This window comes from Staurois parvus, unplaced genomic scaffold (genome assembly GCF_062004578.1).
Source record: "Staurois parvus isolate SC_StPar_1 unplaced genomic scaffold, SC_StPar_1.0 ptg000017l, whole genome shotgun sequence".
In the NCBI taxonomy this organism is placed as follows: Eukaryota; Metazoa; Chordata; class Amphibia; order Anura; family Ranidae; genus Staurois; species Staurois parvus.
In genome coordinates, this window is record NW_028317813.1 from 11,209,966 (window position 1) to 11,231,322 (window position 21,357).

General features: G+C 39.3%; 1 protein-coding gene across 1 annotated transcript in view; it reads left to right on the forward strand.

The window, feature by feature from the left end:
• The window catches only part of KCNH3 (potassium voltage-gated channel subfamily H member 3), a 94,889-nt gene that overhangs the window by 49,116 nt on the left and 24,416 nt on the right, over positions 1-21,357 (forward strand). The window contains exons 3-9 of the mRNA XM_089679660.1: positions 2,168-2,401; positions 6,006-6,137; positions 6,254-6,384; positions 7,156-7,405; positions 13,841-13,998; positions 15,558-15,765; positions 17,253-17,522. Of these exons, the coding sequence (XP_089535786.1) occupies positions 2,168-2,401; positions 6,006-6,137; positions 6,254-6,384; positions 7,156-7,405; positions 13,841-13,998; positions 15,558-15,765; positions 17,253-17,522 (1,383 nt within the window). The remainder of the gene's footprint in view (positions 1-2,167; positions 2,402-6,005; positions 6,138-6,253; positions 6,385-7,155; positions 7,406-13,840; positions 13,999-15,557; positions 15,766-17,252; positions 17,523-21,357) is intronic.

Below are 21,357 nucleotides of genomic sequence, written 5' to 3' on the forward strand. Positions count from 1 at the left end.
CCATGTTTTGAAACCTCCCTTCAGTCTATTATGAATGCTGCTGCTAGATTTATAAACCTTACCAACTGATCAGAGACTGCTGCCCCTATCTGCCAATCCCTTCATTGACTTCCGCTAGCCCAATGCATAAAATTCAAAATACTAACCATAACGTAAAATGCCATCCACAACACTGCCCCTAGCTACATCACTAACCTCATCTGCAGATATCGTCCAATCCGCTCCTCCCAAGACAACATTGCTTTCTAGCTCCCTTGTCACCTCCTCCCCAGCTCGCCTCTAAGACTTCTGCAGAACCTCTCTCATCCTCTGGAACGCCCTACCCCAGTATGTCCGGTCAGCACCGACCCTGTCCGCCTTTAGGCGATCTTTGAAAACTCACATATTCAGGAAAGCCTACCCCACCTCCACCTAAGAACTGTACTTGAGTCATCAGATCATCCCCTGCAGCTATCTCCTTTTGCACCACCTTCCCCTCCCTTTATATTGTAGGCCCTCCTATTCCTTCTGTATTGTAATTTTACTGTACCCCTTTATATGGTAAAGCGCTGTGCAAACTGTTGCCGCTGTATAAATTCTGTATAATTATAATACCTTCACAATAGATGCCTTTGGTGGACCAACATAAGCTTTCTTGGCCTTCCACAGAGCCTTTTTTTCTATTCTGGGAGGCTGAGCCAGCTGTTGGTCCAGGCATCCGAGTGGATCCTGACCATATGGTTGGGATCTTTTCAGAGCCTGGACCCTCTCTGTGATGTCATCCAATAGTAAGCTTTAGACTGCTGTCGGCTGAAAATGGGTCAGAGTAGTGCAGAAAAAAACTGCACTCCTGTGATCCCCAGGAGAAGTATAGCTAATAGACATGTGCGTTTTATTGAATATTCACCACACATAATTACCAAATTTGCTATATTTACCACAGCATTGATATTTTAATTTATAGAACAGACTCCTTTAAAATGGTTCTAAAGGTTTGAAGTTTTTTTTTTACCTTAATATTAACCATACACTTTAAATGTTACTAAATCCAGAACACTGCATTCACTATATCTGCTCTCCTACAGTGCACAGAACATGAACATGCAATTATGTTAGTACATATAAACTGCTAAACACCTTTTCTCATCAGCAGTTAGACCAGTCTAACCAGTAACCAGTGACTTCTATCAGTGTCCAGCAGAGCACTGGTTACAGCTTGTAGGAGGAGTTTTTATTCTCCCCGGTTGTCCTATGAGACTGCAGGACCCCTGACTGTCTGGACAGCACTGATTGGCAGTGTGCTGATCACGTGCCATCTACCAGAAAAAAAAAACTCTCTAGCAATACACACCAAGTTGACGAAAGGGAAGATCAGAGAAGACAGGATCACAATGCAAAGGATTAAGCCCCTAGGTTCCACAGTGAGTATAACAAGCATGATTTACAGCATATACAGACTGATTTTACTGTTGTGGGTTTAGTAACACTTTAACATCAGCTGCTACCAGTACTCAGTGTATGTGACCACAAAGGCAAGAAACACAGCAGAGCCTTTTAAAACAAAAGATATTTGCTTGTCTCTGTACTTCCATCACAGATCCAAATACATTGGGTTATGTTAGAATGGATTATAAAATGGAGCTCTGCAAACCATTCCTTTATGCCTCTGTGGCCAAATTCACATCCAGATCCCCAGCATAATGTTATAGAGCCATTTATTCCAAAAGAGCAAACAGGAATAGTTGGCAATCATCAGTGTAGTGTATGGAAACCATGGCTTGTGGACCAAGATTTCAGAGCCTTTGTTGTGAGCTTTGAAGATAAACTTCCCCACAATGTCTAGCTTCAGAGGTGAATCAATGGCTTGCTTTAACTGGTTTTACTGCTTGTTTGGAATGTGTAAATACTTTTGTCTTCATAGCTTGGGCACAAGTTCACTTAAATGATGTCATGCAGAGACCAAAGGTGATGGCAACTTGCAGTAACCAAAACATTAGATTTTACGTCATTGGGCAGAGCAGTATTCAAGGATTGCAGTATGGCTTATATTATTGCTGAACGTTTATTGCTGTTTATTGCATTGCTGTTTCTTTAAATTGCCTGTCCACTTCTTGTATCATGCTGTTTTATTTATCTTACCCCTTACCTCTTTTTCTTCCCTGTGAATATTTGTGCTTTCCTTTTCTAGATAGCAACTTTGTCCTTGGAAACGCTCAACTGCCTCATTCCTACCCTGTGGTGTATTGCTCGGATGGCTTCTGTGAACTCACTGGCTTTGCTCGAGCAGAAGTTATGCAGAGGTCATGTGCTTGTACCTTTCTGTATGGCACACATACCGGGGAGCAAATTCAGCATTGTATCCAGAAAGCCTTGAATGATAAACAAGAGCTAAAGGCTGAGCTGCTGCTATACAAGAAAAGTGGTGCGTAAATGGAATTTTTTCTGCCAAGTACTTCTTACTTCGTATTTGTATACTAATAAGAAGCTCCTTCGTAGCATAAAGGATAAGACCAAATAGGTATTTTTTATTTACTCAATTTGCCTTTTAGATGTTATTCTTAAATTAATTGTCAGCTCTCCCCCCAGCTCCCTCTTATATTTACCTGAGCCAGATCTCGATCCAGTGCTGTGCCCAGGAGCACTGCTCTCTCTCCCTCCTTACTGCACTCAGTGAGAGCAGCAGGAGCCATTGGCTCATGCTAATGTCAATCAAATACAGAAATGAGGGAGTGAAGGGAGGGACCAAGTGGCACTTTGTGTGTCAATGGACACAAAAAGCGTGACTCTGGATTAAGCCAGCATGTGTGCCACCATAGGAAGTGGCTTCCCTTGGTGGCACACAGAGAAGAGGAGCAGCCAAGAGCGTTTGCGGGGGACCCCAGAAGAGGAGGTTCGAGGCCGCTCTGTGAAAAACCATTGCTCAGAGCAAGTACAGATGATAAGTTAAGAATTAGGATGCCTGTCAGTATTTATTGCAGTCTGTGCCTATGTTAGGGAGATTCACCCTCTCGATTTGTCCCATTTACCATTATCATTGAAAATTAAGTAAAAGGAAATCCCACATTTTGGGTTGTCCCCAGAAAAGTAATAGAGGGGAAATATTCCAATATTGGAGACACTAGTGTTGGGGGCCTGGTGTTCTTAAGGAATTCCTGTAATTTGCAGGGATTTCCTCTCACTTCCTGTTTGTCTATGAGATAGGAAATTAGGGCAAATCTCCACAATTTGACACAGACGGCAAAAAAAAAAAAATTGATGGGTTATAACCCCCCCCCGTTCCATCCAAATTAAACAAAACATTTTGCCTATAGTTCTACTTTAAAAAAAAAATACAATCACTTTAAAGCACACCTACATTTAGTAAAAAAAAAATAGAAAAAGCCCCACACTTTCTTTACGAAATGGATATGTTGTGAATAGTTATTACTTACCACCTCCGCCTCTGCACAGAAAATTTCTGGGCACTGTCATCTTGTCTTCCTTGCATTATCTCATCTACTCCGAGTTTTTGAAAGCTTGTGGGAATCTGTCAGGATAGAATTATGGTGTTTGCCATTAAAAAGGCAGTCAGAGGGCACTTAAAGTCTAAAGCTGGCAATGCTCTGGCTACATAGATACGGCTTCTGCCTAGCAGCACTAGATGCATTGGTTCAAAACTCAACTATGGTACTACTTGTATGGAGTTTGTTTTCTGTTCCTGTGTGGGTTTCTTTCCATGCCCCAAATATATGTTTGAAGGTTAACCTTAGAATATTGGCTCCTTGAGGGCAGGGGCTAATGTGAATGTGCATCAGGTAAAAGTGCTTTGTAAATTGTTGGTGCAATATGAAGAACTGTAATAAATACATACACTGATAGATTTTCAAACAAACATTTGCATGAAAAGTCTTGTCAGTACATTCAATAATGCCAAAAACGACTTGACGGATGTCGTTCAAAAGTACTGCAAAATTTTGTTTACTTTTAACATTTGATTTTGGTAGAAATGGAATTTTCCTGAACAAAAACCACTGTTAGGAATTCATTCATTCCAGAAAAACCTTCCATCCTGCTCCTTCCAATTATCTTGCCACTAAGATCAAAAACAAACATCAATTTATCCCTACTAAGCATTAAAATAGAATGAACGTTCCAAAAATGAAAAATTTACCAAAATTCTATTAGTTCATGGCCAGCTTTACTGTTTCCAGCAATTGTTAGACTTCAGAGGATCTCTGACACTCCAGTTAAAGCAGGTCTGAGAGGCTCAAGTCCAAGGAAGGCCAGCAAAGGCAGTTGAACCTTCAGCTGCAGGTCTCAGTTTGATAGATATACTGTATATATACTGAAATAAAAAAACTGTTAATGATAGCCTAAGAGAGAGACCTGGAGGAACCTTTTTAAATCTGTCTCAGATACATGTTTGTGAATTCCCTGTTTGTGACTCACCATCTTTGGACAGCCTTTAACTCAGATGTCTCCCTGCCTTCAGACAAACTGTTTGCAATGCCATGCCCTGTTCTAGAATCACCTGCCCACCACCAGAAAGACACCTTTTTATTTGTCGTGCTCTATCTAGAGCTGTGGCAGCTCTGTTTCTTCTGCCTTCCACCACCTTCAGTTGACTATATATGCTCCTCCTTGTCTGCCCAACTTTAGTGCGCCGCAGAGCACGTTCCTTCAAAATGCAGGTTTAACATACCTGGGCGAAAGTGTCAGGCTCAGACAATTTACGGAAGCTAAACAAGAGAAAAATATAAATATTTACAAAGTAAGCCTGCACAGTTAAAATTTTGGTATTCCGATTCCTTCATGAGCCCAGTCCTGACTATTCTTAACAAGAATTATAGCAAATTATTGGTGAAGAGAAAAACAAATATAGGGAATGACCATATGCATACAGCAGAACAAAACACACTTAACACACTAGCATGAAAGATTGTTAAGTTTTCCCAAGCCCCTATGTGTGAAATCTAAAATTAAAATACTGAAAAAATCAACCTATAATATGCTGGGGTGGCTGAAAACAACCAAAGTGTTTCCACAATTAAATTAGTATCCCAATAGGTGTGATGTTGCAAATCCCTAAGGAAATATATTGCCACAATGTGCAAATAATACAACCAAATCTAATAAAGCCTAAGATCTCACATCCATATCATAAATATATAAGTGTCAATTGCTGATGACCATGCTCATAAGATACTGGTGAAAATAAACACAATCAAATAACATGAATGTCCACAATTTATATGATGTGCATGTATTTTCTTCAAAGTATACGCGTTCCACCTCCTGTTTTATTTCCAAAACATAAAATCCACCACCATTCAATCCTGCACTCACCTCCACTCTTGGACCTGTCTACTTACAGGTCAAATGCACTTTTTACCCTTATCTGGGATCCTTAGGTCGGCTTCTCTTGTTGTTATCCCATCCTATGTCCACTCTATGCCGCACTCTAATTTTGGTAGCCTGGCCCTTTAAATGTACGATCCCCATTTCTGCAGTGCACTCACATAGAGAGGGATATGCCCATAGTGTAGTATGTTAAAATATTAATTTAGTAAACTCAAAATTGCATTCACAATTGATAAAATATGAACAGACATAAATCACAGATAGCAGGGCCACTGCTCCCGCATCACGTCTGGTCTCAGCCCCCTGATGCCTGACTCCGCCTACATGTGTATCGTCACAGTGACCTGACTTCTTCAGTAGGCTTTATTAGAATTTGTTGTATTTTTTTGCACAATGTGGCAATACATTTCCTTAGGGAGGGGCAACATCACACTTATTGGGGCACTTAACACACTGTTGAACTTTAACTTTACAGTTGAGTGTGGAGACCATCCTTCATGAAACCAACTGAGGAACCATGCTGATTTCTAAAAGAAAAAAAAGCATAGTGAACCAGGTCAACTTAACAGTACTAAATAATAAACCAATGTCAGGGTACTTCCTTTAACTGCCACTTCTTTTGGAATTGTCAAGGATTGTCTCAGTGGAATGGATACAGTCATCCCTTTTTGTATTTTACGCTTCAGGTTCACAGTTCTGGTGCTTGCTGGATGTTGTACCCATCAAAAATGAAAAGGGGGAGGTGGTTCTATTTCTTGTTTCATTTAAGGACATCACAGATGCCAAGACCAGAATGACAGAGAGCTGGAAAGAGACAGGTACTAGAAGAAAATTTCCATATGCTGAGCATTCTGTATTGTACATTTCTTGGATTCTGTTGACAGTGGGAGTATTACATTGAGTACTGATTGAATGCAATTTCTTATTTTGGCAGGAAGGGAAGAGCAGCACAATCGTTTAACAGGGAAAGGTTTCAATGCTAATCGTAGGCGAAGCCGTGCTGTGCTTTACCATCTCTCAGGTCATCTACAGAGACAAAATAGAGCCAATGCAAAACTTGGTAAAGTAGGTACAAAATGAGAGTACTATGTGAATGTGTACTACAATAAAGTGCTAGATAGTAATGCTGTGCCAATTTGATGACCTAAATAAACCTAGAATTATTTTGTTATTTCACATTGAATATTAAATGTCAGAAGAGAGCAGAATATGTACATTTAAGAATTACAACTGTAGAGAACGTTTAGGAAAATTTAATTCCTCCCACAACTGGTTTTGTATGTTTGGCATTATGCCTCACTGCATACGGCTTTCCTAAATCAATCATCTTTGTTAAATCTGTTGCAAAATGTCTTACCTAGAGATCCTGCTAGTAGCAGCTCTTCCTGTCGCAAGCTGAGCCCCACTAACTCAGTCATGCAGTGCATTGTCAGCCTTTCGTGTGAACTTCTTCAGTTGCTCATTGGGTTTCCTTTTAGAGGGACCTGATAAGTTGACCACTGGCCAACAGGAAGTGCTGTTTCTGGCTGGTAACAAAACTTTGCAACAGATTCACAAAAATGATTTGCTTAAGAAAACTGTATACATTGAGGCATGATGGCAAATATAGGGAATATTTAGGGTTTACATTTACTTTAAATGGAAAAACAATTCAAAGGTATATCTGTCTAAGAACCATATTCAAACTAAAAGGTATTACTAAGTTGAGTAAGCAATGCTAAATATCTTGCTTTGTACAGATGTGAGGACTTTATTAATTTATTAATAGCTTTTTTACATTAATTAAACTTCTATTTTAGGGTTACTGGCTTTTTAACCAATTTTGCTTCTTCACAGGGTGTCTTTGGTGAGAAACCTCGGGTTCCAGAATATAAAGTTGTGTCTATGCGTAAATCTCCTTTTATACTTTTGCACTATGGACCCTTCAAGGCTTGCTGGGACTGTTTGATCCTGCTTGCCACCCTCTATGTAGCGGTGACCGTGCCATACAGTGTCTGCTTCAGTAGTGCGAAAGAAGAAGGTACTCCAAGTCCACGCAGCCCACCCAGTGCATGTGATCTTGCTGTGGAAATCCTCTTCATACTAGGTAGTTATGGTGTTTGCAGGGAATAAAGTCACAAATAGATTTCAAAATATGTGAGTTTAGCAGAAATTAGATGTTTGATTAAACTGAAACCAGGATTCTTGTAACCAAGGGTTTAACTAGGACACAAAAGATCGATAGCCTTATTAAGGAACCTATTTCTGAAGTTCACACCTTGTATTTTATTTATTTATTTCACGTAACATATTTCCACAACGTTTGCCTGTTTGTAAATTAAACCTGTATTGAGCAAATATGTAGGCTGCCATTTTTAACTTTTCATCTGAACATTTTAGGTTTCTGGCTGTGAAGATATAATGATATGTTTTCAGTCTTTGAAGCATATATTAGGAAAAAATAAGATTAAGAATTCTTAACTAACCTACTGTATGCTTTTCTGGGTCAGTGGCTCAAAACCTATTAAAATCAGAAACAGCCAGGATAGAGGTCAGCAATGCTGACCTCCATATTTCCCTCAGAACAAAAGCTGTTCTAGACCGTACCTTCACACAGCTAACTACATTTCAGCCATGATGGAAAACAATACCTTTTTGGCAGATAAATTTACTAGACGTGCATTAAATATGAAAATTCCATTTTCTGAAATTTGGATGAATACGAATCTCCGAATGGACAATGGTCAACATCACATGATTTGATAGTAGCTCTGGTCCATGGGAAAATGAATAACATTTTTGAATATCGAACTAGGATAACAAATGTATCCAAATTTTGTTCCATTTGTTATTTCAAAAAGTACATGACGTCAGTCGACATTCTACAATCAGCTCATGCCATTTTTCTTGGTGGGTTGGACAAGAGTCCGGAAATATATTGAATATATACAATGAAAATAATTATTTTATCCCCTGCAGATTTTGTAAGTTTGCAAACTTCCAAATAAATTAAGGGTTTAAACTTTTTTATCATAGGTGTATTTTAAATAATATAGACAGAATATCAACCAAAAATCCAGAAAAGGCACATGATACAAATGTTATAAATTGAGTTGCAGTTCAATGAGTAAAATAACTATTTGATCCCCTACCAACCAACAATAATTCTGGCTCCCATAGACTGGCTATGCGCTCATGTGGTAAACAGATTAGTTCTGTCAATTTAAGAAGGTGCTCCTAATGACAACTTGTTATGTGTATAAAAGACACATGTCCACAGAATCTTTCTTCCATTCAAACATCATCACCATGGCTATGTGCTGTCAAAGGACATCTGGGACAAGATTGTAGACCTGCACAAGGCTGGAATGGGCTACAAGACCATCGGTAAGAAGCTTGGTGAGAAGGAGACAACTGTTAGAGCAATTATTCACAAAAGGAAGAAATACAAAATAACCATCAATCGCCCTCTGTCTGGAGCGCCATGCAAAATTTCACCTCATGGGGTAAGGATGATCAAGGGAAAAGTGAGGGATCAGCCCAGATCTACACAGGAGGAGCTTGTGAATAATCTCAAGTCAGTTGGGATCACAGTCCCCAAACTAACCACTGGTAATACAATACGCCGCCATGGATTGAAATCCTGCAGCACCCACAAGGTCTCCTTCCTCAAGAAGGCACGGCACATATACAGGCCCATCAGAAGTTTGCCAATGAACATCTAAATGATTCAGAGAAAGATTGGGAGAAAATGAAGTGGTCAGATGAGACTAAAATTGAGCTCTTTGGCAATAACTCAACTTGCTGTGTTTTGGAGGAAGAAAAATGCTGACTATGACCCTAAGAACACCATTCCTACAGTCAAACATGGAGGTAGAAACATTATGCTTTGGGGCTTTTTCTCTGCTAAAGGTACAGGTACAGGGTCCAATGGACAAGGCCATGCATTGTAAAATCTTGATGGGAACCTTCTTCCCTCAGCTAGAACACTGAAGATGGGTCGTAGATGGGTCTTCCAGCATGACAAGACCCAAAACATATCGCCAAGGCAACAAAGGAATGGTTCAAATTGAAGCACATTAAGGTCATGGAGTGGCCTAGCCAGTCTCCAGATCTTAATCCTATAGAAAATTTATGGAGGGAGCTGAAACTTTAAGGTTTCTTGGCTGTTGCTTGGCAACTCAAAGGATAAGTTCATCTTTTGGACAGAAATAATAAATGCACATTTTTTTTTCGGGGGGGGGGGGCGGCCGTGGCTGGTGCTATGGGAACATGTTACATGTTCTACCCCAAAAATGAATGGAACATGTTCCAAAGGTGAACTTATCCTTTAAGTATTTAGAGAAGATCTGTAAAGAAGAGAGGACTAAAATCCATCCTGAGATGTCTGCAAACCTGGTAACCAACTACAAGAAACGTCTTACCTCTGTGCTTGCCAACAAGGGTTTCTCCACAAACTACTAAGTCATGTTTTTCTTGGGGATCATAAAAAACCAATTTTGGTGAAGTGCTTCACATAAAGAACTAAATATATAAAGTACAATGATATAAAAATATAAAATGCATATAAAGTGACCACGCTGTATTGAAAGATACAAATGATTAGTGCTAAGTATTCCCCCGAAAAAAATATATAAGTGCCAAGTGCTGAGAGTGCAAGACAGGTCATGCGTTTGCTGACTAGATCGTGCCAAAATACAATATATGCAAGGTAAAAGTAATACACAATGACATTGCACACTCTAACTGAAAGTGACAGGTGCTCAGTATGAATATAAATGTTGGTTAAAGATAAAAATCCACAATAAAGTGCAATAACAAGTGCTTGACATTTCATGTGCAAACAATCACTGCAATGTCAGTGCTTCAATTCTTCACTCCAAACATGATGCATGTTAGCATGCCACACGTGTATATCGTGATCCAAAAGTGGCTAAAGTACCTCCTCACCTTAACCATGCGACCCCTAAGGGCCACAATGCTTTAAGTAATAATGCTCCACCAGACTGGGGATCTCTGTAATAATACTCCTGTAGTACCACTCAACCTCCTCTGCCAGGTCAGGTGCCCTCAGATGGTAATACCCCCAGGATTATCACAATGCCATAGAGAGGTAGACAAAGAGCCTCCATAGTAATACTGTTTATTCCATTTAGCAGATGAAAACAAGCCAAAAGAGAACACTCATAGTATAGCAGATCTCATACAGCTGGTCTCTCATGTGCTGTGGGTGTACTGCAAGGTGCTGGGTGTCCAAAGATGGCGTCTCCCCTTGTGCGTAACCGGAAGTACATCACCACGCTCCACGCGTTACTCCACGATGTCACGTGGCTTCGTCAGCAGGGATCATATAATTAATTTCCCCACATCTTTCGGAAAAATTGCTAAATTATTTGAATCCACCCAGAACAACGAATATACGAAATGAATGCTGAAGATACAAAATAAATTCAGACAACTAATTGAGTCAACATAATGAATATGATGAAATTAAATTCTACAATGGACAAAGGCATCCGAAATTAAGCAAAACAAAAATTTCTGGCATGCACATGTTTAAAATTTACCAAAGACCTTCCGCTATTTTTGCCTAAATATATTGACTCATTTTATGCCATTCCTATATAAGTATGATCTATTATTTTCAGAACGTATTTTCTATTTTTTGTTTTTAATGCAGCTTAGTTTATCTGTTTATTACTATTCTTTTTGCTTTTTAATTTAGACTGTAAGCAGAAGAAAGGTTTAAGTTCAAAACCGAGCAGTGTGGTGAAACAAAAAGCTATCATTTTGCTGAAATAAAATATAAAAATATACAAAAGAAGCCTGTTTACAAAAACAGCTGCCAGATATCTCTGCCCCCCAAGAGCCAATCATTCCCCAAATAGATGCTCCCATCTTGCTTCTTGCAGGGCATAGAGAAGTTTAGGCCAGGCTGTCAATCACAGCATGTGTATGTCAAAGTCACCTATGTTTTTCTGCATGTGAGCGTGATAAAGCATGTGTGCAATCCTCTTTAAAGATAAAAGTGCTTCAAAATAATTTAAGCTTAAAGTGGTTGTAAAGGCTGAAGGTTGTTTACCTTCATACATTCTATGCATGAAGGTAAAAAACCTTCTGTGTGCAGCAGTGCCCCCAGCCCTCTCAATACTTACCTGAGCCTCATCGTGGTCCAGCAATGTGAATGACAGCCTCGGCTGTCACTGGCCTCTGCCTCCTCACTCATTGGCTGAGACAGCAAGCAGGAGCCATTGGCTCCCGTTGCTTTCAATCACCGTCAGCCAGCCAATGAGGAGAGAGAGGGGCGGGACCAATCAACAGCTCCATGTGTGAATGGACACAAGGATCAGTGGGTGCCCCCATAGCAAGCTGCTTGCTGTGGGGGCACCCGACAGACAGGAGGAGCCAGGAGAGCCTGTGGGGGACCCAAGAAGAGGAGGATCCAGGCTGCCGTGTGCAAAACTTCTACACACAGCAGGTAAGTATAGACATGTTTGTTATTTTACAAAAAGAAAATTAACCTTTAGAATCACTTTAAGATTCTAACCTTTTCTAGATTTGCAGATAGACAGCTTCTGCAGTTTTGTCTCCTAGGCCATGACTCCTGGTCCATTTGTTTCCTTATAAAGTCTGTAGGGTGTTATAGAAAGAATGGGGAAGGCAAGGGGAGGGTGTTAGTGATATTAAAGGCAGATTTTTGATTTTTTATAACAAACATGTCATACGTACCTGTTCTGTACAGTGATTTTGCACAGAGCAGCCCCGATCCTCCTCTTCTTGGGTCCTCGCTGGTGCTCCTGGCTCCTCCCTCATGCTGAGTGTCCCCATAGCAATCTGCCTGCAATAGTTGCTGGTGCAAGGCTTAAATGTTTCATGCAGGACTAGCCACTTAATGCTTGATCAGCAAGGGAAAAAAAGAAAGGAAAAAATATCCCAAAAAACTGTTGCACATTCCATCCTGCCCTCCCCTTCCCCCCCATTCCAGGCATGCTCATCTGGGATAGACCCTAACATGCAGGACTCCAAAACCCAGAATGGTCTCTATAGTGGGTGATTTACCAATTTTTTCCCCCAGAGTACATCAGGAACTACAAAACTACTATGCAATATACATTAGTGTCATACCAACTTACCACAAGGTAAAATGAAAATCACAGGGCGACTTATCAAGCTGCAACTGCGGGCACTCAACTTGACCGCCAGTGACCACTAATGGCATGTAGGAGTGTGGGCCTGTTAAGGAGTAAGTTTAAAAGCATGTTCTAATATTTAAGCCCTAGTAGATTAACTATCTAGCCAAGATCACCAAATGTTATCAATTGTTTTTGGACACCCTCTACTTTGGTAAGTAGCTTTATAATACAACATGGTTTTATTGATCATCCCTTTCCAAAAAGACAGGGGAGGTGCCGTCAGCTTCTTCCAATGGAGAATAATAGCTAAGCAGTGTACGTTGTGCCCTAGTAGGAGCTAAACCTTCTACCAAACCCAAAAGACAAACTGATACAGTTAGTGATCGTTTTATGGAGGTAACCCTGGAGATAACCTGCAGTATATCATTCCGAAATCACTATATCACTGGGCATTACCAGAATATATGTCCAAAATCAGCTGGGGAGTGCGTGCATCGCCAACACTCTGTGGAGAAAAATAATATGTAAAAATTTTAAATGGATCAGACGATCCCTAGCTGAGACCAAATGTGTAAAATGAAAATCCCACGTCATCCCAATCTCCACTATCTAGAACAGGTACATCCTCCACACATTTTACCCTACACTTTTGAGCCGAAGCTGGAAACCATTCCTTACAAAGCTCCGATAACGGTTTATTAGGAGATTGATCCATAAGAATGTTCACAAGGTTTGTGGGTCTAGTCACTGGCTGTGATGAACAGTAGTGGGAGCCAATGGTTCCTGCTGATGTTTCAGTCAATGATGAAGAGCTCCCGAGGAGCCTCTGCTCTCATGCACACCGCTGGCGAAGGGGTACAGGTAAGAGGGGAGGGCTGGGGGGCTGCTGCGCACAGAAGGGAAAAAACCTTGAGCCTTTACAACCACTTTAAGCTTTGTTTATTTGAAAGTTCCAGTGCAGCAACATGTAACAGTTCAAAATTCTCCCATGACTACTGCAGGTAATGTCATGCCTTGAAACTGTGCAGATTAGAATTTAAAGAATTCATCCCGGGCTTTGCACATCCTCCAAAGTGTAGCTTTTTCTCAGCACCTCTATAGTTCAAAAGGCAGGCCCTGTGAAATGTGTGATACCGCAATGCCTACTCATAGGGCATAGTGAATATGTGTCACAGAAATCAAGAAAGTAAATATGTGGGGATCTTCACAAAGTAAGTTTACAAACTTGAAGATCTTTCAGATTAATAGGAGTAGGCTAGAAATAATTTAAATTCAAAGTGGAAATGAACAGAGGAATTTAATTTTTTTTTTCCATAGCTACACTTGAATTAAGCTGTAGGTCTTGTTTAAGATTTCACATAGTCTGAGACTAATGCTACATTTTTACATGGTCTTCTATTGATAAACAGATATCATTCTGAATTTCCGCACTACATTCGTCAGCCAATCTGGACAAGTGGTATTCTCCTCACGTCTTATCTTTATCCATTACATCAGGACATGGTTCCTGCTGGATCTTCTAGCTGCTCTGCCTGTGGATCTGCTCTATAGCTTCAAAGTCAACATAGTGAGTGGCCTTTTCTTCAAAGTATATAACCTTTTTCTTTTGTGTGAGACTTGGGGGGAACTTTGGGTAATAAACTCTCTGAAAGGCTTTGCATTCTCTAACATTGACTTACTCTGTGGTGCAGTGGGTCAATAAAGGTGATTGTTAGACTGTAATACTGGCAATAACGTTTTTATGCAATGAGACTGTACAAACACAGTGACAGTGGAGATGATCAGTGTAATGTGGTGTTACCACAGGCACAGACTTCATTCTTTTCTCCATTCTCTAAAACAAAAGCAAATTTTATTTTGGCATCTGAAACAGCTACAGTTATTAAACTGCTCCCATTTGAATGTGGTAAACAAAGAAATCCTTCCAAATTAATTGTAATGCACACCAACAAAAAGGGCACACTAGATTGGTTGAATGTATCCCTGGGCCAAGGGAGCACCATTTCTTTTATCCCTTTTTTTTTTTTTCTTCCCATTACTAGCTGCAACTTCGAGCTCTGCTAAATCTTTTCTGATTCATGCTAATATTCATGGGTTTGTGACAGATGTGATGTTTTATCAAACTTTATATCCTTAATCCTCGTACACACAATAAGAATATCGGACGGATGGTCATTCATTTTTTTGGGGGGTTTTTTTGCATGCTAGTCTCATATCAAAAATGAAGAGGTTATTAAAGCTCCGAAAATTTTCGTAAGACAGAATACAACTTTGGAAATGTTGTATTGTAATGTCTTCTCTAGTGTCCGAGCACGCGTGGTCTTTGTCTTCTGATTTTTTTCGGATGGAAAAATCGTTCATTCTGGTATTGTATGAGAGAGAAAAAGTTTTGTTTTGTCCCTTCAGATAATTTTGCATGAACTGTCGTGATCGGCTCTCGAAAGCTGTGCACTAATGATCAAATTACGATCACTTTGAAAGCGGTATTTTTCTTCCAGTTTTCTAATCGTGTGTAGTAGTGTGTGGGGGTTACATTAGTTTTCTTTTTCAGGCTAAGAACATATTTGTTGATCTTGCTAGAAATTCAGTGTCTTTGCTCCTTCCTGTGAGCCACAAAAGAAAGCACAAACCGTGTTATCTATCTTGTGTAAACTACTAATCAGCCCCCAGGTAATGTAGATGAACAAATGCAGACGAGCATAAAGTCTAGGTCCCTCCACAGATGCAGTGGAGGAGTATACTGCACCCCCTACATACCCTCCCTGGGACAGGAAGTGTATTTTTCACAGGATCGTCAGGTAAAATAAAGGGAAAAAAGAAAACTAAGAGGCACCTTAGAACTGGTACACTGCAATATATTACATGTGTGTGTGTTTGTTGGGATTTAAATGTGCTTTAATGAATATACCAGATCATTCATTCTTTTGCATTCAGTAGTCAGACTATTATAGAATCCTGGCATGTTTCCAGATCTTTTATACTTCTTTTTTCTGCCTCAATTTGCTTGCAACATGTTATCTGTTCTGTAATAATGCTGTAATAATGCTGTATTCTTTGTACTATTATTTCTCAGTTGTACTCTTATTCCTGTTTCTCTTATTTCTCTTTCTTTTCACCTAATGAAAGTATTTTGGGGCTCACCTCTTGAAGACTGTTCGCTTACTTCGACTCCTTCGCCTTCTCCCACGATTAGATCGATATTCTCAGTACAGTGCAGTTGTACTTAGCCTCCTCATGGTTGTATTTGCTCTTCTAGCACACTGGGTGGCTTGCATCTGGTATTTTATTGGTCAGCAAGAAATTGAAAGCAACCAGTCGGAAGTGCCAGAGATTGGTGAGCTTGCATTGTATATTATATAATGCAGTTTTTTATATGGTAGCGATAGTTGTTTAAAATGTAAACTTACATACAAATGTAGACATATTTAGTGCATACTGTATATGGATGCCCAAAACTGTATAATATAATGGCTGGTAATAGGGTTAAAAAAGGAAAATGGTTCCACCTAGAAAAACATCCTTAATGCCAAAGATCTTGTATAGTATATTAAAAACAGTGCAAGAAAATTAATAGCGTTTTTTTGGAACCAATGAAAGAATTCCTTGCTCTACTCCATATTTCAGAAAACCAAAGGGAGTTCCCAGTTTGCAGAAATGTGGATTAGCACAAATCGTACAGCTGACTCTTTATACAATGCAGCGGAGACCTCCACTGTGTGTATTTCTAAAAATCCCAAACTGCAGTCCACTGCCAATTTCCTCTCCCCTATCTTCCTCCTTTCCCATGCCCAAAACATTTGAACCCTTGAATGCAACACAACTTTCAGATCTGGGATAACTGGCAATTCTCCGGAAAACAACTTCTTCCCCTAATTGGTCCACCCATAACTTTAAAGGACAGCCTTTAGGGTCCTATCACACTTATGTATATTCAGCTTAATGGAATTTCTACCTGGAATGCATTTTCATGCAGTAAAACGTATGCATTTTAATGCAGGAAAACCAACAACTGTGAATTGCCCACAACTCAGACCAGTTTCTTTCCTACTAAGGAATAACAATTCACTAAACCAGATTACCTCTTTTTAAAAGGTTTGTTTTTCTATTCCCCTTTACATTTAGATCATTTTTATATTTTATTCACACAAGACTGCTTACACAGCTCATAAACATTTCCACTGGTAAATTGGACCATGACCTACCTTCCAAAGGCCTTTAAAAGATCAGTTATAGTTGGATTAGTTGCTGAACCATTGATCTGGAATACGTTTGCTGATCAGAAGCTCATGTGACCCCTTTCTTTTCCTTCTGTATTTAGTCCAATAACTGTTTATGAATTTTTTTTACAAATTTACAGGAGAACATTGCAATAGATTGCCCATTAGAGGGTATAATCAAATTCAATGGGTGGATATTGTTTTATCCAGGAGGCATGTATTTGGACAATTGGGTATCTGATTATTTTAGATTCCCAATGACTGAACCTAATTTCCTCATCATATGGAGGAAAGTGGAAGTGGTCATAAAGTGTCATTGCATATCCAAATTGATATTAATTGTATGCAAGAGTTGTCTTTGATCACCTGTAAGAAATTCATTGGTGGTTTATGAGCACTCTTGCACTAGTCATAAATCCTTTGTTCCCCCTGTGACCTCATTGGCTTTCTGTAGGAGGTACCGTACTGCTTTCTCTTCAGCTGAAGAAATACAAAATGTGTTAAATATTCAAGTCTCTGGAGCAAATTACATCAGTTCTAAGATGAGGAATGTCACAACCCCATTAATGCAGTGTATTTTTTTTTTTTTTGTTTTTTTTTGCAGGTTGGCTTCAAGAGCTGGCCCGGCGTTTGGAAACCCCTTACTACATGGGAAGAAAAAATATCAGCAGGCACTTGTCACCTACAAACAATGACAGTGAAGACACTTCAAATGAGACTGCTCTTGTGTTATTAGGAGGGCCATCTTCCAGGAGTTCATACATCACATCCTTGTACTTTGCACTCAGCAGTCTAACCAGTGTTGGGTTTGGGAATGTTTCTGCTAATACAGACACTGAGAAAATCTTCTCCATCTGTATCATGCTGATTGGAGGTATGTGTTTATCATGGAGAACAAAATTACATATATACTCCATACACAGATTTTTTTTTTTTGATTTTTTTTTTTTTGTTCGCTCAGCCTGCAAGCTGAACAAAATAAATCTGATTCCTCCATTTATGTCATACATTGATTAAATGTAGCTGCTGTTTGACTGATTTTCTGTCCAGCTTCTTTAATTTTTCAATTTAAGGATGTTGGGCGGGCAGGGGCTGACAGGGTCACCCAGGGAGTGAATTTTTCCAGTTCGTCGGGAACTGAGCAGAGTATGACCAGCTTAAGAATGCATGGGAGCCTGGATGAGAACACAATTGCTGAACCTTTTCTAAGTTGCTGCATTCTCGATGACTTGCAGTGAACCTGAGAAATATCACTTGTGAAGTTGTAAAGATAGCTGATAAGCTGTTACTTATCTATTTAATGGAAGTGTAAGATTAAAGTAAGAACTGCAAAGATGGTTACTGTGCTAATCCTACAACTTTGCCATTGCTTTTTGTTCCCGATTACCTATTCTTATAGCAAGAGTCATTAGAATCCAAACCAGCCACACTAAATAATAAGGGACTGGAGTTTCAATTAGACCTAGCATATAAGGAACATGTCTTTTTCTGTATTTGACCAAATGTCTTACACCCTGTGGAGTAATCATGTTTAAGCTGTATCAGAGATAAGAAAATAAAATATGTACAGAGCATGAGCACACCATGGACACTCAACCCAGTCATGCTAACCTTACTGGCAAATGCCAAATTGGAAAGATGATCAGTCCAAGCATGTTAGTGAAGAGCACAATTCTCTAAAACCAATGGAGGGGTAATGACAAAGATCCTGCTCTTTGCATACTCATGGGCCTGTTATTGGTAGCCTATCCTCTAATCACTAGTGGTTATATTTTTAACTGTGCAGCTAGTTCAGTTCTTGCTCGTCTCTGAGAGAGGTAGCCGGTGGCCATTGGGGTCTGGAGGATAGAAGAACACCTCATCGTTTCCATCCCTGCATAATACCAGATGATACCTGATAAATGTTCTTTGCACATTGAAACACAAAGGAATTCTGATAATACTATCCTTTGCGTGCTTAAAGTATCTGTTGGTATACCGACACATACAGTACCTGCCTAGTTAAGAGCAGAACCTGCTGAGATAGTATCAAATGAAAGTCATTCTAATTATTTAGATATCGTTACCTATCTTACTACTTCAGTGTTTCTTTTTATTTAATATCACTTCCTTAATATTCACTTTGTTAAATTATTGTTAATTAGTGAGCAGAGCAAGGCAGATTCCTGATCTCTGCATGTGTGGGATATTTCTATGGAGACAGTGTATGCATACATGCGTGGGTGTATGTGTGTGCATATGCTGGCTGGTGAAGGGTCTCCTAGTCAGGGTATTAATAGCTGCAGCAGAAGCTTTAAACTGAAAAAGTTATCCATACATATCCCTAGCAGCTTCTTAGCAACACACTGCTCTACCAGTTAAAGTGTCAACTGTGTGCAGCAATGGAATATATAAACTAAACACTAACTGTAAAACACTGGCATTATGTAATCCTGGCTACAGATTTTAGAACTCAAATAACATTTACAAATAACTGTGCAGTCGGTAAACCTATACTAAGCAATCCATTTAAATTGAAAGCATGTGCCCAGACAATTTTTTAAGTTTTCAGTGTAGTTAACTTGTAGGTATAGTTTAGTGATTTATATTTGGCAATGATTTGGGGTGTGGCTGCTCCACAGACTCCTTATATCTACGGAATCATTAACCACACTTTGATGCTTTACGGTAACATGGCTAATGGCATTTTCTGTTTTTCAATTGTTTTAATGTCAAACTGTTTTTTTAGGGTATAGTCAACTAAATAAAATAGTTTCTATATATTTAAAGTTGTTATAATAGCTTTTTCTTGTTTTACGATATTTGATTGTTTTTCTTCTATACAGGGTTCTATTTCTTTTTGCATTTTATGTCTATATAATCTTCACAAGAAAAAATAATGCAGGTCGTGCTAAAGCATACAAAATTCAGAGATATTTTACAATTTCATTGTATTAGCAAGGGTGCATAGTTAATTAGAGTGAACCTGTGTCCAGACTATGGACATTAAACCATTTACATATTCCAATCAAGACATAAAACAGCTTTGAAACAAGCCAACCTTTTTAGCTGCTGTTAATGGGAAGTTATTCATTCTCAAATATCACAAGAACTCTACATTATGGTTCCCATTGGCTTCTAACAGCTTAGAAGCATCTGCTGTGTATTTACATTTGAGGCCTGACAGGCTGCCAAGGCATTGTTTCATAGAAAGCTGATATTTCATTGACTGTGTTGTGAACTTTGAAAATATAATGCTTTTAGATACATAGACAAATGAGGACTTGTTTTAAAATAGAGGCCCCCCAAACACAAAAATCCAAGGTGCAGAAAGCACTGCATGCATGTCCATTAACATCGTAAAAGTAATTGTGTCTAGTCATTAGCCCCTGGGAAGGCAATGTCACTAGTTGGGATGAATTCAAAGTTTAGTCCAAACAGAGGTTTAGACTGAACTTTGGTTGTTTGGGCGTTCTTCCAAACACCTGACTTTTAGCCTGTTTGGCGGGATCCAAACATCATATCTAATGGCAGTATTTCTACTGCTTCTATTTGTCAATGGTTGCTAAGGAAGCAGTGGATGCTGGCACCTGCTGTGTCCTTTGCAACCAGTGGTGTCAATGAGTGTATTGTTTTTTGTTTTTTTTTCCTGTATGGGGTACTATGTTCCCATTATTTATTCACATGGGGGGAGGTATCTGGGTGCTCCCATACTGTAGTTCTGATAAACACTCTGCCCGCACACCCCCACAACCCTAGCACTTCAACATGGGGACAAGGTGCTTTGTCAGTGGTGTCCCCCCTGGTATGGTACTCCCCCATGTTCAAAGCCCTCATTTTGCTGGCAATTTAACTGGGTGTATACATTGGCCATTTTAAAAGTAAGGTTAAGGACATTCCCTCAAGGCATGTTTTGTAAAGGAATTTTGCAATTTTAATTGACTTTAGTTGACTTTAAAGCATTATTAAAATTTCTGCTTCCTGGCAACTAAAAAAAAAAAAAGTTTTGTTTTGGTACATACTTCTCAAGGCAGTGCTCAGCTCCCAATGCTTTTTCTTTAACAATTTCTTGTCTATTAGCCTAGAAAATGGCCATAACTGGTTTCTAACATTCGGCTACCATTGATTTCAATGGTGTTCAGATTTGGCATATTCTGAAAACCCACCTCAAACCAAACCCAGGTACGTTCAGTTCATCCCCAGTCATCAGCGTTTTCAGGGAGATCTCGCTCATGCACCATATGAGACCTGGTGAGAGCTTCTTAGTAGTTCAGATACTGCATAACATCACATGCAGATGCCATTGATGGGCTGGCACAGGATGAGGAAAAAGAAGCCAGCTGATTACTTTTTTTTTTTTAAAAATGTCTGTGTGGGTTTTTCATCTGAACTGGGAACACACCAAGAAGACTATATAAAACACAAAAGCAATAGAGAAGTAACTAAGTCTATTGTTTTTTTAAATATACTGAAGATTGAAATGCTGTTATCAGTCTTAGTAAGGCAGTGGGGAGTGCTTTAAGCGTGTTTTTAAAATATTTAGTGTGCATCATCTGGGCACAGGTACACTTTAAGGTCCATAACTGGTTAGGACATGATCATATACAGTATCTTACAGAAGCGAGTTCACCCCTTTTTTTTGTAAATATTTATTTATATCTTTTAATGTGACAACACTGAAGAAATGACACTTTGCTACAATGTAAAGTAGTGAGTGTACAGCTTGTATA